This window comes from Mugil cephalus, chromosome 1 (assembly GCF_022458985.1).
Source record: "Mugil cephalus isolate CIBA_MC_2020 chromosome 1, CIBA_Mcephalus_1.1, whole genome shotgun sequence".
Taxonomy (NCBI): Eukaryota; Metazoa; Chordata; class Actinopteri; order Mugiliformes; family Mugilidae; genus Mugil; species Mugil cephalus.
The window spans coordinates 7270721-7294658 of NC_061770.1; the positions used below are offsets into that span (position 1 = coordinate 7270721).

A 23938-nucleotide genomic window follows, 5' to 3' on the forward strand; every position below is an offset into this window, starting at 1 on the left:
TTGTAATCACCCAGTTTATTGTTTGGCCTTTTCTGTCTTATAAAAGCTGAAGGAAGCTCACTGCGTTGCCATGTAGCCTGTATGTCGGGACCTGCCGTTGAGTTTTATCATGTAATATTTAACGGCTGCTCTGATGCTGTAGCCCTGCCCGGTGTCATATATGTGTCCATGTGTGATTGAAGCTCCAAAAATAGATCTAATTATCTGTGTTCACTTCAATAAATGAAAGAAGATACAGTGTGTGACTCTGCAGTTTGCCGTCCCTGTACAGTCTCCCTTCAATGAGAGTCTCTCCCATCTCTCTGAACGTTTTGACTGAGGTTAAGCAGCAAAATGCTTCATGTCAGACCAGGTCAAGACAGCACAGTTGCGCCACACCCTTTTCCAGGGCCAGGTGTCATTAAAAATGGAGCACAGCTCAGGTCGGTCTCATCATCCCTCTGGACTTCCTGACCTCAGCTGGCTATAATAGCCCTCTCTGTTGCCCTGGCTGCTGCTGCTGCTGCTGCTGATTGCCAGCGGCCGCGCTCTCCTCATCCCCTGGGTGCTGACCACTGGATTTTTTTGGTGTGACCCACTCCTCAGTCCAAGCGCTGTCATCACTGCACATGGCTATTGCTCCGTGTTGTCACATTCATCAGTCTCTGGCCCAGGATTGAAATGTCACAAACCGAAACACCGTAATCCGCAACTCTCTTTGTTCAATACGCCGACTTACGTAATTATGATTCCCAGCTGAACGTCGTATTGTCACAAGATGGTCAGCGTTTCTCACATTTCCTGTCAGTGGTTTTAATGTTGCTGCTGATCGGTATATTTGATAACAACGATAACATATCCAGGTCACGAACAAAAGCTCAACACGTCCTCAGGAGTCTTTAAACGTGCTGGTGAAGGTTTGGTTGCCAGATTCAGACTTCTTATTATATGCAAAAGTAAGAATGTAAAAGAATATAATTATGGCTAAATGTGGCTGTGATTATGGCATAAGGGAGTACGCTTAATGGAACTGGGCCGCCGTTAATTCACTGGGGCTTCAGCCACTGCAGCAAATAAACATAATAAATATGAGTGAGAAGTTTATTTCAAATATGTACATAAGGAAAATAAACGTTCATCAAGAAATAATAGGAAATCCAAATATATCAAAATTTAAGTAAGACTATTATACGAGCATGCACAGTTGTAGCAAATAATAAGGAAAACGCAAAATAAATATAATTACAATTTGCAATTTAATTTACATACTTGAAAAGGAAAGGAGTGGGTGGAAGTAAAAAAAAAAATTAAAATAAAACAAAATAATTAAATCTTCCTTAAATTATTTATAAATTGCTAGTAGGTAATAACACAATCTGTATTTTAAATGAACACAACGATGCTGCAGTGTGTGTATACGCTGCTCATGAATGTTTCCATCGGAATTAAACGCACAACTTCGCAAGGAGCAAACAACATGAACGGCATTTTGTTCTGTTCCGTAAAATATACTTAAGGATGAGAAGTTGTTTTTAATTGGCACTTAATAAAAACTAATTGTTCATGGAACCGAGGCATCTAGATGCTGAGATAATCTCGCCTGTAGTCTGGGGTGGCACTCAGGTCTTATCAGTGCCAGTATCATTATATCATCTCTTCTCACTTCTAGTAACTCAGCACAGCGGTCCTGATACAAACCTTTTGTATTTTCTGTTAAAAGCTTTTTCAGTCAGGCATAGTTCCTCTCGTGAACATAGTGTGATAAACTGAAGCGTTTAACCTGCTTTATTAACTTGAAATGAAGAGACACAAGGCGCAAACACAGCTTCCAGCACTCAGTGTAGCATCCACTTAAAGTCAGACGCTTCAGAAGGACTGGGTTTCATAGGAAAATTGCAGTTTATTAGGATGTTTGCTTATAAAGTTTTAGCCCAAGTTCTTAGAAAAGCTAGCTGCTAGTTTAAGTCAAATCATTTATTAAACCAGGCGGCAGCCGTTAGAACAGCAGTCCACGTAAGTGTTCGGACAGTCAGACAGTCGTTTATTCGTCACACTCTGTCTAAAGTAACTGAGTTCTAAACTGAATACCTGAAAACTAAATATCTGGCAGCTGCGTCTTCAGTTTTTCAGTTTCAGTTTTTCAGCACAAAAGAGCTCACACGTGGCTCAGACCTGAATGGGAAGAGACGGTGGCATTTAAAATAAGGTGGTGCTTCGTGAAGTGAAGAACAAGGAAATGAGGCTAAAAATAATCTGTTATAGAGGTATCAAAGATGATTGATTTGACAAAATTACTAGTGTAGATTTCTTTTGAATAAAAAAATCATGTGCGCTCAGCAAAACTAGACATTGATAAATGTCTGTAGACCACATGAGCAGGATATGAAAAGAGGATTTAAATGAAACAGTTTTGTCTTTGCAGTTGTTAAATGACTTGAATGAGTGTTCCCGTAGAAGGCCAGTGTTCTTGTTAAATTATATCTTGATCTATTATGAGGCCCTGCAGTGGCATCATTCTTGTCATGCCCTCTGCATCTCCCTCCTCGCCTGCAGACACTCAACGTTTCTAGACTTCGTGTCTCATCTGGTGTCAGCTCAGCTTCCAGCTGCCCGGGTCCCTCTCTACCCGGCGCCCAGCGGCTTTCCCCCTCCACCCCACTCAGCTCAGCCGCCAGCACCAGCCTCTGCCTCGGATCCACAACCTTGATTCCCTGCCTCAGCCCCACAGTCCCTGCCTCCTCGACTCAGTTCATCCACCTTCTCTCTGCATGTTTGCCTCTGGGACAGTTTTTAAAACTAATTTTCAAGCATTCACTGCTTCCACCTCCCAAATGTAAGGGTAAGTTGTTTTTCTCTATTTCAACTGGTTGTAAATTGAATAAAACATTTTTTAAAAATGTACATAATCTTTTTTTTTTTTTTACACTTTGGAGACAATTTGCCTAATTGAGCTAGAAAATAGTGGTGCTGTAGCTTATAATTATTTTCATTATCAGCTGATTAGTTTATTATTCTTTAAGTCGATGCTGAGTATTTTTATTTTATTTTTTATTTTTTTTAAATCAGTTAATTCAATAAACTTGTCCAAAAAATACTCTAGCAAATTGTTTACTTTTCAGGATTTTCAAAATAAAACATGCCGGTTAAGTCACCGTTTGTTGTCTAATAAGTTAACGGAGCCCATAGCTCATAATGGAGAAATAAAACGAAGGAAACTGAACTTGTAGGGTCTTGCAGTGAGAAACGCACAGAAATGTTGGAGGGAAAACAAAAGAACCGCTTCACAAACGCCCCCTCTTTAGGTCAGGATTCAGCACTCCGTGAAGAACAAAGGAAGCTCTTCGGACCTCTGGAGGTGACATTTAAAAACACACCTACATGTCCACTTATTGTCACACGTGCTGAGAATTTGCATAATATTCTATTAGGTGGCATTAGCAATATTAGGATTATCTGTAATTTAACTCATAACGGTTTCCTGTGATGAAAGCTAAATTGTCATAATATACAATAACTCTGGCTAAAAGCGTTGATTTATCAGTGAGATGTTGCACTTGGGTGTGACAAAACCTGGAGGTGGAGTACAAAAGAGAGTGCGGGTATAGTCTGAGGTTTATTGTAATGGATAGAACAGAATGTACAGTACCGAGAGTAAACAATCCTCATTTACAGGATGGGAATCAAAAATGTCTTTTGGGCTACCCACTGTATTATATTCTAAAACACTATGATTCACTATGATGTTTAGAATGCAGCATCGTGGCATGTATGCACACAACTACCATTTCATGAGTTGCCATTTGCAAAAGAGACATGTTTAATGAAATTCGACAGAATACATATAAACATCTGAACTCCACAACATGTGTGAGTCTTGTTTGCAGCTCTTCATACCCTTTATTTTAGCAAAGCTTATATAAGACTTAAAAAGAAATAAACACAAAACACCACATGTACATATTCCCAACAACCATGCATGACATGAACTGATCCAGGCAGATTTCCCCCAATAAATGAGGTTGTAAACAATTTCCTTGTCCACGACCGTGGCAGTGATGGTGACTGCTTCGAGGCGTTCCCAGCCTAAATACCTTTTGGTGCAGGTAGAAAAACTGATACTTAGAAATAGACATAATACAAGAGGACACCTCAGCTTTGTCACGTAGTAGGTCAGTGTCATTGTTGCAGCGTGAGATGGTCACAGAGCATAGCTAGACGAGAAGATAATTTAAACAAAAGATTTAGATATGGATACAGTTACAGTATAAAAGGCAACGAGAGAGCATCGGTCTCACCAGTTGGAGATACTGTCTACTTTCCTGAGTTTGGACTGTCAGGTAAGCAGGGCATGATTTTAACCCTTTTCACTTGAATTTAATAATTAATATTCAACGGTCTGATGGAAATTGACACTAGAAAACAGCATTATCATAATAAGATTAGCGATTGTTATATCATCACATTGGTTAAAACAAGAAGTCTATCGATTTTGTGTGACTGTTTAGTCTCTTACAGTGGAATTGTGGGGGGAGATACGGTGTACATACAAGGTGCTGAATGTTGTACTACTGCATTACAGGAAACGACACGTAAGAAAAAATATGGCTGCACTGCAACTCTGTACTGTGCTGCTGCTTTTGTGTGTCTCAGTAACTTCAGGTGAGTCCTCAGGCAAGTTCCCGTCTTCTCATTTTATTAGACTTTACTGAACCTTACTAAAAATTTATTAGATGCTAAAACTTCAATATAAAATCTCAATATATAAAGATAAATTTTAAATTTAAGCCGTGCTGCTTCCCTCTAAAGGCAGAATAACTAAAAACTAATTCATAACTTGGCACGTGAGATGTAAACTGCACAATATTATTAATATCTACAGACCCAGTCAGGATCATAGGAGGTCAGGAAGTCAAGCCATACTCAATCAAATATCAGGCATCCCTGCAGACTGAGACAGGACAGCACTACTGTGGAGGAACCCTGGTGCACCCCCAATGGGTGGTATCTGCTGCCCACTGCTGGAGACCGTGAGTACTGGTACTAGACAATGCCAGACATGGTGCACAGTTACAGTAACAAACATTAATGTTTTGTGTTTGAAATTTGAATAAATACTTTTGTGACAGCGAAGATGTCAAATTGTCAATTTACTATTTACTTTTATTTACAAATAGTAGCAAATATAGTAGTAAATAGTAAATATTCCGTTTTTGCCTTTCAGGAGCGTTATGATGAGGGTGGTGTTAAGCGAACACAGCCTGGTCGAAACAGAGGGATTTGAACAGAACTTCAATGTCTCAAAGATATATGTCCACAACTTCAACTACAAGACATTCAACAATGACATCATGCTAATCAAAGTGAGCAGAAAAGCAGCAGTCTGAAAAAAAAAAAAGAAAAACTTAGCTGTGAAGTGGTGCAATTGGTTTTAGACGTCATCTCACGCTCGATTTAAAATTACTTTTGTGTTTCAGCTGAGTGAGCCGGCACTACTAAATGCTAACGTCCAGCCGGTTGAGCTACCTGACGAAAACACTCCCCAAATAAGTGGTGTGTGCACAGTGAGCGGCTGGGGCGTGACGCAGGTTTACAGTTACATCCTCTCCCCGGTGCTGCGTGCTGTGGATGTGAGAGAAACACCAAACTGCTTTTGGTACTACTGGAGCAGGGTCACTCCCAACATGATGTGTGCTGGATCTCCTTTTGGTGGCAAAGATTCTTGCCAGGTACAAAAGCGTGCCAGATATTCTTTTATTGCTACATGATATACAGCACAACATTGTCTGGCTGCGTGCTATTTTCAAAATAGTTATTCTCTTGTTATTCTCTTTTTATTACTTGCATGCTTCCCTGTTCTGTGTTAAACAGAACTGACAAGAATAACAATGTCTTGTTATTACTGTATTACCTTGTTACTGTTGACAACAAGGTTGGTTGTCAACAGTAACAATAATGGGGTTTCCTTGTGGCTGCACTTGTGCACAAATGCATTTTTCTATACAGTCCTTTCCCTAGCTTTTGTGACATGAATACACAGACCAAAAATGTTGACTTTGTTGCGAGACAGAAAATTTGTTGGGGCCACCAAAGTTACTTTTGATCCCTTCCGCACCATGGACACCAATACATAATATAAAGATAAATTTAGCTTCATGCAGCCCTAAGCTAGCATAAAGCTAAAAGTAGTTTGTGAAACACTGCAACAACACAGTCCTTGTCAAAGAACCAGCGGGATTTAGTGACATCTTGTGGAGAGATTGTAGATTGCAACAAATTAAACGAACCAATAGTGGCTGTCACATCACTGGAAAAAGGGTGAAATTGCTTCCCTAGAGTCAGTGTTTGTTTAGTACATTCTGGGCTGCTATATAAACACTGCAGCGCAGCGTGGCATGAACTGTGCACCCACTCTTCACGTAGATATGAACTGTTCCCTCCTAACCTTGTGGAAACACGTCCTCAAAAATATGTTCACCATTTCTGATCTGTCATGGTGATCTACAGGGTGACTCCGGCGGTCCCCTGGTCTGCAATGGCTACTTCGAGGGCATCGTCTCCTGGGGTATAAGCTGCGCAAATCCGTACTACCCTGGCGTCTACACCAAAGTGAGGAACTACGTCCAATGGATCAACTGGATTATTAACAATGACGCACCATGAACAGTCACCTGTGCTTATTTACTTTAAAAACCAAACAGCTAATTCAACATTATTTTCAGTGGCCTGTTCTTCATAAATTACTGTTACCTTTGTGGTTTTACACCATTGAATGTAACTTTACTCATTTAGTTTAATTACAATTTGTAATGTGAAGGTTTAGTCATTTCTAAGTATATGGTTTCCTGAACGTATGTTGACAGTATGCTTATAATTAATTTTAATTTTCTGGTAGAGAAATACAATTCAGAAGAAAATATTGTTCATATTGTTATTATTATTATTATTATCATTGGTAGTAGTTTAAGGAGTAGTACTAATAAACAGTTTAATAGATCAGGCTAATATCAATAATTATATTGAATTATATATTTTAAATTGAGACAGTTGATAATAAGTCATTTGACTATGAGCAGCACCTGTCACATCCAACCTGGTTTCATTAAATCCTGTGTAAGTATAAGAATATTGATTAGCGCAGCTTTAAGGACATCACACCAAAGCACTGGGTCTCTGAACCAGACTATACCAGTACGGAATGAAAGAGTAAAGCTTTCACAGTGACAATGAACATGTCTAATGCTCAGGCCCATCTGCATTATGCTTTGAGTAATGTCTTACTTTGGCAATAGAAGAATAAAAAAGACAACTGAATGTATTTCTTGCGAGGCCGAAAGTGTTGCTTAGAGTGCAAACCCCTATAATAACAAAGAGATCATGGTCATTATCCCTGCTGACTGAATTTCATAAAGCACCACATACATTTATCTGTTTATACAACAGTATACCATACTTCTGTAATTCTACTTCTTTGCCAATATGTTTCAAATGCTTATATTTGAAAATTCATTTTGAAGCAAGTCAAAGAAAAACTGATGTCTTCTCACAGCTGCTGCTAGAATCGAGTTGCTGTTGAATGTGCCTTATTGTTAAGATATAGAAATTGAATTATGAAAAACACGTAGACTAACCTCAGGCTGATGGGCTGAGTACACTGACAGTTATGAGTTGCTTTTAACGCACACAGATTCTGGCAGGACCTGTATTCATGTTGTCCTCGTTGGAAGTGTCAGTGAACATAACTTGAATGGAAATTCTGCCATAACTTTGCAGCATTTGGAAATTAAACAAAATATTAATGAATAGTCAGTGTGTCATAATCTCTTGGTTGATAAACAAGATTGTGAGGGCGTTATTAGTGAAGTACAACCAGCAATGGACTAGTGTCGGGTAGTGGACTGTACCAAAACATTACCTCTAAACTGTCAGTGTGTGCATCAAGTGTGGCTTATATGCATAGTATATAAGAAAAATTTCCATAGATTTTGGCAGAAATCCCAACTACACATTAGTACATTTTGGATATTTTAAATAACTTCTGACTTTTTATTTACAACTCAGGATTTCCCCTGCAAATATATTTCAGGTGCATTTTTAACATATCAAACTAAACTAACAGCTTCATCTGAATTATGACTTGGTAAACAAGTTTTAACTGGACTTTGAAACTGTTGCTTGTGCTAATTAGTGGAGAGGATTAAAGGTAGAAGAGGACAGTAATGCAACTTGATAAAGAAGAGAAGAAGAATGTCATTTGCGCATGCGCCAGAGTTGTTTATTTACATAACAGTGTCCTTGTGAGCTGCGAGCTAGCTGAGGTTCGACTGACACCGACGGGACCCTAAAACAGCTTAAGTTACCTTTCCGGGTAAATTATGTCTGTAAAACACGCCATTAGCCGAGGGCTAGAGTTGGGCCGGTCCGTCTTTCAGGTGGGTCTCCTGAAATCCGGCGGCCGAGTCGCAGCAAAGCTCCGAGCTGACCGCTTCCGTGTAGGCCCGTCGGTCCGCACCGTTCAGCCTCAGGCTTTCCTGCCGTCTCGATACCGCTATTACCGCACCACCCTGAAGGGCCTGGCAGCCCAGCTTCAGTCCGCTGGCTTCAGGAGGAGGTTCACTGGCGGGTCCCCTCGGAACAGGGCCGTGTTTTTGGCTTTCGGCCTCGGCGTAGGGCTTATTGAACAACAGCTTGAGGATGACAGAAAGAGTGCAGCAACATGCCAGGAGATCCAGGTATGGTATCCATGTAGACTGTACTATGCACTCTGCTTACAATTACAAGGCATTTACATTTTATGCCAGATAAACTTTATAAACTCGCACAGTGAGTTAGCCCAACAAAGTAACATAACATTCTGTATAATTTGGATATTGAGCTATATTTTGGTAATGCAGTTTGATATATGAGGTGGGAAAGTTGACATGATGTACAAGTTGTTAAGAAATATTTTTGGATTAAATTGGTCAATACTTTTGTCCATGATGGGTCTTTAAGAAAGTAAATAAAGCAGCTTGCTATTAGTCACTAAATATTGCACGTTTAGTATATATTTTACATGCTTTTATTGATTTCTCCTCTGTAATTTCACCAGCCTCGACCATTAACTTCTGTGTGAATTTTAAACATTTCGTGTTACCGAGGTGCTCGATTGTCCTTGACTCAATCAGTGATCTTTCTCCTGGCCTAAGAGTGCTGCACAACTTCCTTTATGTATCTGAAAAATGATTTCTTGCGATCCGCAGGCTGTATTTAGGAAGAAACGATTCCAGGGCCCACCCAAGCCATTCCTCTCTGGATACAAACTGGAGGACTACATCATAGGGAACCAGATTGGGAAAGGCTCCAATGCAGCTGTCTACGAGGCTGCAGCTCAGTTTGCCCCGCCAAAGGAGAGTGACAGAAAGTGCTCTCTGGTGCAGATGAGAGAAGATGAAGTAGAACAGGAGACTTGTCGATCTCTGACCTGCTGCTCACTGAGAAACTTCCCTTTGGCTCTCAAGATGATGTGGAACTTTGGGGTAGGTACAGCGCATTTACCTTCAGTGGATTGCCTCCCTGCTGAATCCCATGTTGCAAAACAAACAAAAGCCGTCATGACATGAGTATTGATCAGTATTTCTGATGATTTTTTTTATTGCAGGCAGGGTCATCAAGTGAGGCAATATTAAAGTCCATGTCACAGGAGCTGGTGCCTGCAAGTCCACTTGCTCTAAAGCAGGAAAAAGAACAAATTACTCTTGATGGGTGAATATTGTGTCCTTAACATTGACTCCAGAAAATGAATCCTGCTGTATTGACCCATGGCAGGAACATTCTTATGAATTCCTGTGATTTCTTTACACGCAGGCATTTTGGAGTCCTGTCCAAAAGAGTGTCAGCTCACCCTAATGTGATTAGAGTGTACCGGGCCTTCACCGCAGACGTCCCATTGCTACCAGGTGCCCAGGAAGAGTATCCAGATGTGCTGCCAGCCCGGCTCAACCCTGATGGCCTGGGCAACAATCGAACTCTTTTCCTGGTCATGAAGAAGTAAGAGCTACTGCCTTCAACCGCTCCTGGTCAATGTTTTATTCTCAGGAGTTCAGTTTCTTCTTCTTTTTCCTCGGAATATAGCTATATTTTGAGATGCACCACTCAAAACCAAAAACTTTTCTGTTCCATAGTTATCCCTGCACGCTGCGGCAGTACCTGCAGGTGTCCACGCCAAGCCGCAGGGAGAGCTCTCTGATGGTGCTGCAGCTCCTCGAGGGTGTCGACCATCTCTGCAGACAGGGCGTCGCTCACAGGGATCTCAAATCAGACAACGTGCTGCTGGAGTTTGACTCGGGTCAGAAAAAAAAAACATTTTGTAAAAACTGTTTGTTTGTTTGTTTGTTACATTCATTTGAGTTGTCTTCAAATGGTTTTGCTTTTATGCAGATGGTTGCCCCCGTTTAGTGATCACTGACTTTGGCTGCTGCCTGGCCCAGGGTGACTCTAGTCTGCAGCTGCCCTTCAACACTGTGTGGGTCAGCAAAGGAGGGAATGCCTCACTTATGGCTCCTGAGGTAGGATTAAAAATTTCTTTATTGTAATTAAGTAGTTCAGTAGTTGCTGAGTCGTTTGTCATTGGCCATTATTACACATTGCTCCCTTTCAGTTGTCTGTAATCAAACAGATAGTTGCAGTGTTGTAGCCTTTGGCTAGAGATGTCTTTCGAGATTTGTTGAATGTAAAAATATCTATGTATATGTGTTTGTGTAATGTTATTTTTTGACTTCATTATAATTCTGGGGATGACTTCAAATTACCCAATTAAAAAACTTCAGTGCAGGGTATACACTGAAGTGTATATCAAGAATAATTGATATATATTTTATTATAATTTATTAGAAAAGAACGATCTCCTCTTTGAATTACAGCTAGAAAAAAACAAAGTTTGTGTTTCATGACTATTGCATGAAACAACTGTAGTAGCCTAATTGCTTGTTTGTGTTATGAACTGAGTTATTGCCCTGAATACGTCTTCACAAATAGAATTATTCAGTGACCAGATGTGTTTCTCTCTGCATTTGTACCAACAGGTGGCCAGTGCAGTTCCAGGACATGGTGTGGTGATCAACTACAGTAAGGCAGATGCCTGGGCTGTGGGCACCATCTCCTATGAAATATTCGGACAGCAGAACCCGTTCTATCGAGCAGTGGGACTGGAGAGCAGGAATTATCAGGAGAAGCAGCTCCCTCCGCTTCCCTCCACTGTTCCGGCTGATGTGCAGTTGGTGATACAATTACTGCTCAGGAGGAACCCAAACAAGGTATAGAAGGGACTGTGATCACAAACCATTTTCACATGACTACAGTTTAATCATTCTAGACCGCTGTAAAACCGTGAATAAGCTAAAAATGATGCTCAAAAAGGTTATTCTTATGCTGCAGCGCCCCAGTGCCCGTGTGGCAGCCGACATGCTACATCTGAGCCTGTGGGGCCGGAGGGCCCTGGCTAACCAGGACAGCGCTGGCATGAGGAAGCTGGCCGAGTGGTTGCTGTGCCAGTCTGCTGTTGTACTCCTGAAAGGCTGCAGTGGACCGAGTGGGAACAGGGTGGAGGCGGAGCTTCAGAGGAGTTTCCTGTCTAACCTGGACCTGGAGGACCTGCGCACCGCTGTAGGCTTCCTCGTCTACGGGCGAGAGCAGCGCCAGGCTTACATACTGTCTGCATAGATTCACTCAAACGCATAGCTTGGTATGTTTTAACTGAGGGCCTTGAGTTAAAGCTTGCTTTTATTTATTACCTATATTTGATTTTTTTCTAGTCTTTGCCATAACATCTGATGGCTATGTAGGGGAGCAAAGGACAGTCCTCTCACACACTTAATCATCCATGACTGACAGTGTTGTGAATTATCAAATGGTATAATCCATCCTTTTGATGTGTCTGCCTCTTCAAATCTGTGTTGCCTAACGCAGCCGCTGATCTGGCGCTTCCTGAAGATGTTCTCATAAATGTGTGAAATAGTTTCACTCAGCATCACTACATCACTACAGTATCAACGGGAATGTCACTTATGGAGAAAGCAGCATGTATTGTGAGTAATGTTGCTGGAGAAATAACCTCGTTATCCCTGTTTAAATTAAAATCTTTTGTCAGCATCTAAAATTAGACAGAAAGTGCCAATGGCAACGCGTCATTCTGTGATGACACTACGGTTTTACAACTTCTCCACAGCGAAGACAAATGTGACTGTTTTAAATCAAAGTAAAACCATATATTATACTCATTAGACTCTACTGTGTAGGGCTGCACAAAATCTTTATTAAAGATTATTTATCCAATATCTGTGCAAGGTAAATAAACTCAAAGGTTGGTTTATGCAGAAGTCACAATGTCCAGGCAGAGTACTGGTGATGTGGTTTTGTTCTTGTTTGCACTTTATGTCCCTGTTTGCACTTTATCACAGCTAATGTTTTGGTTTACTGGGGTCTGTTAGTTGCGAGCTTCAGTATGATACTCACTATAACATGGTAAATATGAAAAATGAACCCTTCTTACTTCAATATGATTTATCATCAAAACTAGTCAGTTACGATACAAATTGTATGAATAGTTAAGAATGCAGGATAAAGAGTGTGTAAATGGTTTCATACTAAAGACTGTCAGAAATATTTTGGATATGTGTAGATTTTTCTGCTGTGTTTCAGAATAAAAGCATTTTGAAAAGCGCTAGATTGGTTGTGCAAGTATTTTCAAGGTTTCAAGGTTTATATTGTCACTCCAAAAAAATCAAAAAAAAACTAAACAAACTCAAAAAGCAAGAATAAAACAGTATAATTAGAGTACAGAGGTTATTAATTGCACACAAAAAAAAGATATTGCACACGGAACAGAGTAACTGTGCGGCAGGTTTTCTGGAGAGAAGCTGTCACTGAGTCCATTCATTATGAGCTTGAAGCCTTTGCTCTGACTGTAGGGGGTAATGAGTGGGGTGGTAAGTGTATTTTGGGACGCTGGCAGCCATTTTCTTGCAGCTGCTGTTTTAAATGTCCTCGACTGCAGAAACGCTGCAGCCAGCGATCCTCAGTAAGGTCTTAACCACTTGTTACAAAGCCTTTCTGTCTGCAACGGAGCAGTTTCTGTACCACACAGTGACACATCATGTGAGGATGCTCTCCACCACATTCTCTGTAGAAAGATGAGAGGAGTGCAGTATCCTGGGCAGCCTTTTTGAACCTTCGCAGGAAGTATAGTCTTTGATGTACTATTTATAGCTGGGAACAACCTCAACAGCAGCCCCTCTAACGCAAAAGGGGGAGCGGGGGACTCCTGACAACCCTCTTGAAGTTCACAACCATTTCTTTTGTCTTCTTCACATTATTGTTGACGCTGCACCAAGCCTCCAGAGTTGTGTGACCTCAATCTGTTCTCGGTCTCGTTTCTGGAGTTTAGCCCCACCACTGTTGTGTCATCCACAAACTTAACAAAGTGGGTGCTTGGGAATCTGGCGGAGTCTGCAGAGAATACAGCAGAGGGCTGAGGACAGATCCCTGAGTCATCACTGAGGGCAGCCAGTGTTGAGGATGATGGGAGAGAAGGTGATGCTGTGGATCCTGACAGTTTGTTTCCTGTTGGTTAAAAAGTCCAGTGCGTGGTTGCATAATGATTGCCTCAGCGCAAATGTCTGCAGTTTGTGTGTTTGTTCAGGTGTGATTGTGTTAAAAGTGGAGCTCCTACAGTACCAGACTGCTGGCGTGCATTCTCCTTGGGGACCCAGCTCGGGATGCTGTCTGGTAAGGTGAGTGTGGTGTTGAGTGAAGTGTTGGAGGCCTCAAAACAAGCACAATAGGTGTTTAGAGATTTGTGAAGTCAGTTCCCTTGGGCTTTCCATGTGTCTCCTGTTGTAGTCTCTTGATGCTCTATATGATTGCACGGTCGCTCCAGGGGCCATTGGTGGAGAAGTCACTCTATTTTTAGCATATTGGTAGATTTAGGTCTCTTGCTGCCTAGAGGCTGTTTCCCTGAGCACAGAGAGTGGGTCTCAAAGGTCACCTGAACTCAGCATTCAGCCAGGGTTTCTGGTTGAGGTGGAGTGATTGTTTTTGTGGAGGTAACATCACACGCACATTTACTAATGTCACTGGTGATGGATGGTTTGTTCCTGCTTCCCTGAAGATCTGCCAGTGTTGTAGTGGTTCATGTTCAGATACACTAGGTTTAGACGGCACATTATACTCCAGTGAATGTAGTAATATAGTAACAACTATTATGATTTTTCCATAAAAATGTTAACATAAAATAGAAGAAGTTCCTGAATCCAATAGAAGGGGGTGTGTCTTATTTGTCCAGTATAATAGTACAATTTGGCATACGTTTCGAACCACAGAAGAAAGAATGTGTGGACGAAAATGTATTTTCGCCAAACACAAGTGTTTGTTTAATTATTATTATTATTATTATTATTATTATTTTATCATAATTCTCAATGTTTATGTAGAGACAGAGATATTGAATTTAACATGATTTGTGTAATTTTTTCTGCAATTTATTGATGGTCCCTAAGTGACAGGTCTGAATATGGTTGTGAACCCTCATGTTATATTATATGTTATATAGTGTGACCAACATTTGATACCCATATTCAGTATAATTTCCCTCATTAGTGAACCATCAGTCTGACTAGAGTGCTTTCAGAGTGAAACCATAATTTATAGCTGCTCTAATAGTTGTCAGTAAAAATGGTTTGATAAATGAGACAAAAACAACTTCATTTCACATTACAAGAACTTTATTTAGTAGAGAGCAAACTGGCATTTTGGAGATTTTTAATTTGAACACTGCACTTCAAAATGGTATTAATAGGTAAACATTTCTGTTTGGAATGTACTTAGGAACACAATTGAGTGTACTTTCCTTTATGTGCTTTTAATACTCCTCTCCCTCCTCCTCTCCCTCACCCTCAATGGAATCAACTCCAACCTCCTCATAATCTTTCTCCAGAGCTGCCATGTCCTCTCTGGCCTCAGAGAACTCTCCCTCCTCCATACCTTCACCCACATACCAGTGAACAAAGGCACGCTTAGCGTACATCAGATCAAACTTGTGGTCAAGACGAGCCCAGGCCTCTGCAATTGCAGTGGTGTTGCTCAGCATGCACACAGCCCTCTGGACCTTGGCCAGATCTCCACCAGGAACCACGGTGGGAGGCTGGTAGTTGATGCCAACCTTGAAACCAGTGGGACACCAGTCCACAAACTGGATGGAACGTTTGGTTTTGATGGTGGCAATGGCAGCATTCACATCTTTGGGCACCACATCACCACGGTACAGCAGGCAGCAAGCCATGTATTTGCCGTGGCGAGGGTCACATTTCACCATCTGATTGGCTGGCTCAAAGCAGGCGTTTGTGATCTCAGCCACTGAGAGCTGCTCATGGTAAGCCTTCTCAGCAGAGATGACAGGGGCATAGGTGGCCAGAGGGAAGTGGATACGGGGATATGGCACCAAGTTGGTCTGGAACTCTGTCAGATCAACATTGAGGGCACCATCGAAACGAAGGGAAGCAGTGATGGAGGACACAATCTGACTGATCAACCTGTTCAGGTTGGTGTAAGTAGGACGCTCGATATCGAGGTTCCTACGGCAGATATCGTAGATGGCCTCGTTATCTACCATGAAGGCACAGTCAGAGTGCTCTAGGGTGGTGTGGGTGGTCAGGATGGAGTTGTAGGGCTCCACCACAGCGGTGGAAACCTGGGGAGCTGGATAGATGGAGAACTCCAGCTTGGATTTCTTGCCGTAGTCAACCGACAGACGCTCCATCAGCAGAGAGGTGAAACCAGAGCCGGTGCCACCACCAAAGCTGTGGAAGACCAGGAAGCCCTGAAGACCAGTGCACTGGTCAGCCTGAAGAGAGGGAGGGAGGGACAGTTTTCAAATATGAGATACAGTTCTGTAGTTGTTCTGGAACAAGATTTGTAATAAAGTATATCTGATGAGTTGCCCACCAGCTTGCGGATCCTGTCCAGAACCAGGTCAATGATCTCTTTACCGATGGTGTAGTGTCCACGGGCGTAGTTGTTGGCAGCATCCTCCTTACCAGTGATCAGCTGCTCGGGGTGGAACAGCTGGCGGTAGGTCCCAGTACGCACCTCATCTAAAGGAGGCAGATCCAGTCATTAGCGACTTAAAGGTTTACTACATAAAATCAAGAGATAAGTATAGTATAGTAAGTGTTTACCAATGACAGTGGGCTCCAGGTCGACAAAAACAGCTCTGGGGACGTGTTTTCCAGCTCCAGTCTCACTGAAGAAGGTGTTGAAGGAATCGTCTCCTCCACCGATGGCTTTATCGCTGGGCATCTGTCCGTCCGGCTGGATCCCATGTTCCAGGCAGTAAAGCTCCCAGCAGGCGTTTCCAATCTGGACGCCTGCCTGACCAACGTGGATGGAGATACACTCACGCTGGGGAAAGGACAAAGAAGATTTGGATTAAGAGACACAGTCTTCCGCTTGTGAAGAAGGAAACTGATTTCCAGAACAGTAGCTGCTAATTAAAAAGGAGGAATTAAACACGTTAATCGGGGTCACAATTAAAATCAATGTCCTATTTAATTTTTTCCAAGATTATCTCTAAATTAACGGCTCCAAGTATTCCTCCACACTTTGCATGAATGTCTTCCTATTACATTTTCTGCATTCTCTGATAACATGTCTGACTGAGGCTCAGCCAGACATTTACGTTTCAGACGCCCTTGTATTTCTTTGCTGCGACACAAACTGTGTCTGCTGCGCACAGGATTACTGTTGAGGGAGAGGATTATCTAGGTCAGACATGTTGCAGTGTGCTGTCTCTTTAAAAAGCCACATTCTGGTGTTATCTGCAATAGATTTTTATTTTTTTTTCATATAATTTTTTTTATTTTATTTTTTATTTTACTTCGATTCCATTATTTAATTTACACCACATGAATAGAGATATCATGGATGCGTTAGTTATTTATAACAATTCTAATAAGAACTAAAACACAATCATCTTTAAAATAATAGGCACCGGATGTAATATACATTTATATAATGTCTGAACAAAGACGCAGTATGAAAATTTGGTTTTGACATTAATGAGAAAACCGTGACCCCCAAGCTAATGCTGATTTACTACTGAGTTATGTGGAAGAGGATTAGGCGTTAGCAGTCAGAAATGGCTAATCTGCGTATAAATACAACGTGGACGTCTTACACTATGTTTATCAACATTTAAGCAATTTGTAGTCATAACAGGCTGTAGAATATATAGAATAAAAGGGGCGCGCCACTGAATTCACCTCAAACCAACGACCTCGCCTTTCAGTTGATTTGGAATTGGCGCACGCTTTTGCGAATATAACGTCACTAATATATATATTTTTTTTTTTAAAAAAAGAAAGAAAAAAAGAAAAAAAAGGAGTCGTGCTTACCATGATGGCTTGTCGGTATTATGCAATGTAATAAGACAAGTCTGAGGAGCGTCTGCGTCTGCGGTGCACCGTGTCTGAGGGAGCTCTGATGTGCGGACACGCTGCCTCTGCAGGAGGACAGGTGAAGTGCGCAAACGGAAAAAACCCCTCCTCCGCCTGGCACAGTCACCAATTCACATCCATATCTAGACCCCCCCACTGCGAGACACGATCTGCAAAATCAGAGGACCTCATGCGGAAGATGAGAATATTTGGTCCGAGGATGCAGAGGTAATGTTTGCAGCTGCAATACTACCAAACCTGAACCATGGCTATTTATTCTAGGGATATGGAACTTCATCGATAAACCCCAACATTAAAACGCACTGACGGGAGAAGTGAATAACACTGACCATCTTGTGACAATGCTCTGTTCTGCTTTTGGACCTGGAATTCATGTTGATATTAATTAGACATGTGCCACCCACCTAGACCAGACCAGACACCCCCACCCCTTAGCAATGATTCTCCTTGATGGCAGCAGACATCCCCGGCAGGATGCAGCCTGACACAGACACAGTTTAGGAAAAACAGCAAAGGGTGTTGGCCTGGCCTCTAAATTAAGTATCTGTGGGATGCATCAGAATGATTTGAAAGCCTGATCCACAGAGGCTCTATTCCCTCATCTCATAGGACCCAAAGGCCCCCACAAAACAGAACACCTGTCATGTCTTGTCATGTTTGTGTGTTCTCAATTTCTGTTCAGCACTTCCACTTTTATTTTGTCTAACTCTCCTGTCATTACAGATTACTTCCCGTCAAGTCTCCCTCCCGTGTGGCTGCCTGCCCTGCCTTAATGTGGTGCACCTGTCTCATTGTCTTCCCTCTTCCAGTATTTAGTCTGTCTGCTCCCTGCTCTCTGTGCTGCTTCGTTATAGTCTTTTGTCAAAGGTTCCAGTTCTTAGATTGAGATTGTCTTCTCATGGTTTTTGGACTTTGGATTGGATTTTTGGATTTTGCCTTGCCCTTTCGCCCTGTGTGCCTCCTGTGCACTGAACCTGCTTTCCTATTAAAATAATGTTTTGGAAACACAATTCTCCATTGTGTGCTTGTCAGATCCAAGACAACACCCTCAGAAGACACATGTCCATTCTCAGATGAATCAGAATTTGGAGGCACAACATTAGAAGGGTGGGCATGATGTTATGCCTGATTTGTTTATTGCCACTTATTTTCAGCTTATATATTAAATGTTGGGCAATACAATTCGGGTGAATTTGGACTACTACCAAATACATCCTGTACCAGGCAGGACAAAATGAGAAGATAACCCAAGAAAATTTAACATATTTCTATTTGACTGCATTTCTTGTTTATTATCTGTGGTACAGATGGTGTGGTATGCTCATACTGCACCAAGGATCAAAAGTGCAGGTTTACCACCAGAGGTAAACCACAAAGTCAGACATGCTGTATAAAGTTGAACTTAACACTTAAGTCCTGACCAGAGAAGTGAGCAGAAAGTTGTTGGTTGTAATGTTATGCCCAATTGGTGTATGTGTCAGTTGTTGGTTGAATTCAGATGAAGTCAACGAAACTGACACATGGCCTACATTACTATTTTTTTTCCAGAACCATATTATATCAACAAAGTAAAAAAAAAAAAAAAAGTTTAAGTCTATAATATTATCTGACTAGAAACTATATTTCTACTTCATTTGGGACCGTTTTAAACAGTATTCTGACTTCTAATATTAACAATATTCAATAATAACAATATTCTGACTTCAATATTCAGCTTCACCCTGACTGTCACACTCCTGCTGGTCACCTGAACTCTCACTGCTAATTTTCTTCTTTGTGAAGACATTGGAGATGTCTCCCTGCCTTCGTTTCATACTGTAGTCATTGAAAACGTGTCCACAAACACAATGAAAGGCAACATGTTATTTGTACTGTATTAACACCACAGTAGCAACAAAGACATGACACTCTGTTGTTGACTGCTTTGTGCGTTTCAGGCTGCAGTCTGCGACCCGCATGTTATGCGTATTGCAATTGGTTTTATATTGACCAGTAGGCTACATAGTTTTGGCGCCGGACCGAAATTATACCTGATATCGTCTTAATAAAACTTTTTTTTTTTTTTTTTTTCGCACGGAGACATACATGAACAGAGACAGAGGACGAGGAGGGTTTCGAGTCGAACGTCATCAAATGAACAAGTGGTTGCTATGGAAACAGTCGAACTGGGTCAAATTAACAGGTGAACTGTATTGCAAATGTGGTGACGTCATGATGGTTAGCCCCCTGACGTCATGATGGCGTCATGACATGGCCAGAACCGAGGTTTTAAATAGAGGGTCTCTGGTGATGACTTTCAACATCCTCTCTCCTTCAGGGGACAAAGGACAACCAATGACCACGAGGAAGGAGGGAAGCGCGGATCTCTTCAGCCGCACGTTGAGATGGAAGCTCAAGGCACGTCTCAACACAGCTGACCAGATGCCTCGGACACAGGCCGAAGCACCGATATGTCAGCTGTTCCCGGTGAAGAGACCGAAGGGCTCCCTCTGGAGTGTCAGCTCTTCCTGTTGTGTCTTCTGAAGGCCCTGTGTTTTTACACAGTGGTCTTTTTTTATTTTTATTTTATTTTGCTTTTTTTCGCCAGTTCTCCTCAAAACAAAGTCACCCTCAGCCTCCAGAGGTTATAGAGTCGTCCTTTTTTTTTGCCAGTTCTCCTCAAAACAAAGTGACTCTCAGCCTCCAGAGGTTATAGAGTCGTCCTTTTTTTTTGCCAGTTCTCCTCAAAACAAAGTGACCCTCAGCCTCCAGAGGTTACAGAGTCGTCCTTTATTTTATTTTATTTTATTTTATTTTATTTTATTTTATTTTATTTTATTTTTTTTTATTTTTTTTAGTCAGTCCACTCTGTAACCTCCAGAGGTTACAAGTTGGTCACTTCTCAGATCTCTTGTTGAGTTTTCTTGGAGACTAGTCGGTGAGTTTCATGTGGGTACTACTGACAGATGTTCCAAATAAAAAAGCTTAACCAGTCATATATACCTGATTTGTGTATTGCCAATTATTTTCAGCTTATATAGTAAATGTTGGGCAATACAATTGGGGTGAATTCGGACTACTATGAAATACATCCTTTGTCATATTTTGATTTCCATGTATACATAATTTTTGCTTTTATTCTAAAAGAGAATGTGCTGTGTCAGGCAGGATAAAATGAGAATGAGAAGATAACCCAAGAAAATTTTACATATTTCTATTTGACTGCATTTCTTGTTTATTATCTGTGGTACAGATGGTGTGGTCACATGGCCTACATTACTATTTTTTTTCCCCAGAACCATATTATATAAACAAAGTAAAAAAAAAAAAAGTCTTGAAGTTACTTGGAGTTCTTGAGAAAATAAGTATTTATTTCATTTTATTAGGGATTTATAAGGTAAATGACTCCTAAACGTTTGCCTTTTCTTTGGCATAACATTATTCAGACTTAAATGCATAAAGGTAAGCCATGTCATAAAATATTCCAAATTTTGATTACCAGAGGAGTCAGTTGTGTTTTATAACTCATTTGACTAAATGTTCATGACTTTCTCTTACATATAGATTTCTTATATAGCTACTTGACCTACTGTATGTATCTGCTGTCTTCCTCCCTCTGGCTGGATGGCTCATCTGTCCTTCCACTTGCTGTTTGTGATTTTTGGTTGCTGCATTTAGGCCCACAGCGATGCGGGAAAATTGAAAGCCATGTCGACAACCAATAATAAAGGAATTAAGTTCATGAAATCTGTGATTACATACAGTAGTTTCATAAACGTTAACTGCTACTTCCAGAGGTCAATACAGAACATCACAACATGCCTTCATACCACGTAAGTGTTGATTGGAGTGGGCCCGAAAAACAATCACATTTACTCACATAGCCTACAGTGGGTGTAGTCTTGAAATAGCTTTTCTTCTCATTTCTACTGATTTACTTTTTCTCGGCTACAGTCTACAGGGAAATCTGCTAGTACAAACAGTAGGAAGGAGGTTTCCATGGATAGACCTGAACAGTGTGGATCTATCTCTCATCTCCCTGAAATGAATCCGACAACATTAGATTATTTTTCATTTATATATTATTTATTCATTTGTTCATAGTTTCTTCACAAACAAGATACCACGTCAAAGATGCTTTTCACACTGTGCAATGATCCACCTGATTCCAGCGTACAGGCAGAATTTCAAACTCTGTAAACCTGCTGTGAGGACATGTAAGATGTGGATTCACACGTGAACGGGATGGGATGGTTCCTGAGAACCATCATCTCCCAGGCCCTCAAATGGGAGCTAAACATCAGTGACCTCATCAAAAAAGCACAGTAGAGGATGTACTTCCTGTGGCTGCTGAAGAAATTCAACCTACCAAAGTTTTTCCAAACTTTCTTGGCATTCAGGCAATTACTGTATGTATTTTGAATTTCAAAAGACATATTTATGCAAGTTTCAGCTTTAGACAACACCCACTCACACGGCACCAGGGGCGGGTCCGGAGAATTTTCTGGTGGGGAGCACAGGGGGTAACAACAATTAATCTGGGGGGGCCGCCCACAATTAACAGAAATGAAGGCTGCCACTGATCGCCCATTTCAATATTTATATTGAACAGGTACACAGTGTTTTCATCTTGCTTTTCTTGACCACATCAAATCTGCTGGGTGTACTCTTACCAAGTATTAACACACAGAACACTAGGATGTTTGCTGGACAGAGATGGTCAGAAGTCAGTGCTTCTAGCTCTGTACGGTGAACACAGCAGTGTTCTGTGTAGTAATCAGTTTTAAGCACCACTTAAATTCTTAGTGTTTTACAATTAAGTGTTAATAGGTGATTATTTGTTCTTAAATGATGTGGGGGAGGTAAAAATGTGCAGGGAAAGACTCGGGTACTGGTAAAAATGCAGAAAAATATAAAAGAAGAGATGTGTTTTCAACAATGACATGACACTGTTGTTGACTTGTTGACTGCTTTGTGCAACTTCAAACGAAGTCGGAAGTTGTTGCAGTCTGCGACCCGCATGTTATGCGTATTGCAATTTGTTTTATATTGACCAGTAGGCTACATAGTTTTGGTGCCGGACCGAAATTATACCTGATATCGTCTTAATAAAACTTTTTTTTTTTTTTTTCGCACGGAGACATACATGAACAGAGACAGAGGACGCGGAGGGTTTCGAGTCGAACGTTATCAAATAACAAGTGGTTGCTATGGAAACAGTCGAACTGGGTCAAATTAACAGGTGAACTGTATTGCAAATGGGGTGACGTCATGATGGTTAGCCCCCTGACGTCATGATGGCGTCATGACATGGCCAGAACCGAGGTTTTAAATAGAGGGTCTCTGGTGATGACTTTCAACATCCTCTCTCCTTCAGGGGACAAAGGGCAACCAATGACCACGAGGAAGGAGGGAAGCGCGAATCTCTTCAGCCGCACGTTGAGATGGAAGCTCAAGGCACGTCTCAACACAGCTGACCAGATGCTTCGGACACAGGCCGAAGCACCGCCATGTCAGCTGTTCCCGATGAAGAGACCGAAGGGCTCCCTCCGGAGTGTCAGCTCTTCCTGTTGTGTCTTCTGAAGGAGGCCCTGTGTTTTTACACAGTGGTCTTTTTTTTTTTTTAATTTTATTTTACTTTTTTTTGCCAGTTCTCCTCAAAACATAGTGACCCTCAGCCTCCAGAGGTTATAGAGTCGCCCCCTTTTTTTTAGTCAGTCCACCCTGTAACCTCCAGAGGTTACAAAGTGGTCACTTTTTTTCTTTTTTAATCAGATCTCCTCAAAACAAAGTGACTCTCATGCTCCAGAGGTCAATACAGAACATCACAACATGTCTTCATACCACGTAGTATTGACTGGAGTGGGCCTTAAAAACATCACACGGTGGGATGGGGAACACTGAAACAGGCAATATTACTGATGTTTAACGTTCCGACGCTAGACTGACGCATCTACAGTACAAACATGATGCTTCCTCAGATTAACCCCTCTGACATTCGCACACATCAGGCCAAGTCTATTTATACGCACAGATGAAACTATAGCAAACAACAAAGTACAGCCAGTCCACAACCAAAACTCATCTTGCTGCCTTGAATCGAAGCCAACATCATCTTCTCACCACAAGAGCGCACCTCTTGGCATTTTTTTTTTTAATTTCTCCGCTGTTCAATAAGAAACCTGCAATTTATGCTTCTGCGTTAATTGACGCAGAGGCTCGTGTTAACGCAGACACTTACGCAGAGCCTCTCTCTGTGGCTGACCTGCACCACCCCAGAAATGTAACAACGAACTGTTTCCAGCTGCTTCTACCGCCCACATTTTCGATTGACTGTTTTGGATGAATAAAGAATTAGTAAGGTTAACTGAGGAGGTTTGGAGATACAAACATGAAGACAACAAAGAAACCCACGTTTATTGCCATTGTTGAAAGTGAAACAGCAAGTAGAAACAAAAAGTAACCCGACTGGCAGAAAAGACAACAGCATCGAT

At 41.4% G+C, this 23938-nt stretch overlaps 3 protein-coding genes across 3 annotated transcripts; 2 read left to right on the plus strand and 1 right to left on the minus strand.

Moving 5' to 3' along the window:
• Positions 1–4224: 4224 nt before the first annotated feature.
• Positions 4225–7292, plus strand: LOC125017598 (trypsin). Its single transcript, XM_047600965.1, has 6 exons — positions 4225–4316; positions 4559–4638; positions 4859–5006; positions 5201–5339; positions 5454–5705; positions 6484–7292. The coding sequence occupies exons 2-6, from the start codon at positions 4581–4583 to the stop codon at positions 6637–6639; spliced, it is 753 nt and encodes a 250-aa protein (XP_047456921.1). The 5' UTR covers positions 4225–4316; positions 4559–4580; the 3' UTR covers positions 6640–7292.
• A 939-nt stretch (positions 7293–8231) lies between these two features.
• Positions 8232–12676, plus strand: pink1 (PTEN induced kinase 1). Its single transcript, XM_047608947.1, has 8 exons — positions 8232–8708; positions 9219–9494; positions 9617–9720; positions 9823–10005; positions 10140–10303; positions 10396–10523; positions 11040–11270; positions 11392–12676. The coding sequence occupies exons 1-8, from the start codon at positions 8352–8354 to the stop codon at positions 11674–11676; spliced, it is 1728 nt and encodes a 575-aa protein (XP_047464903.1). The 5' UTR covers positions 8232–8351; the 3' UTR covers positions 11677–12676.
• Positions 12677–14717: 2041 nt separating this feature from the next.
• LOC125013694 (tubulin alpha-1B chain) lies at positions 14718–17561 on the minus strand. Its single transcript, XM_047594568.1, has 4 exons — positions 17403–17561; positions 16188–16410; positions 15955–16103; positions 14718–15853 (listed from the first exon to the last, which is right to left on the minus strand). Exons 1-4 carry the CDS (start codon positions 17403–17405, stop codon positions 14873–14875), a joined length of 1356 nt encoding a protein of 451 aa, XP_047450524.1. The 5' UTR covers positions 17406–17561; the 3' UTR covers positions 14718–14872.
• Positions 17562–23938: the final 6377 nt, after the last annotated feature.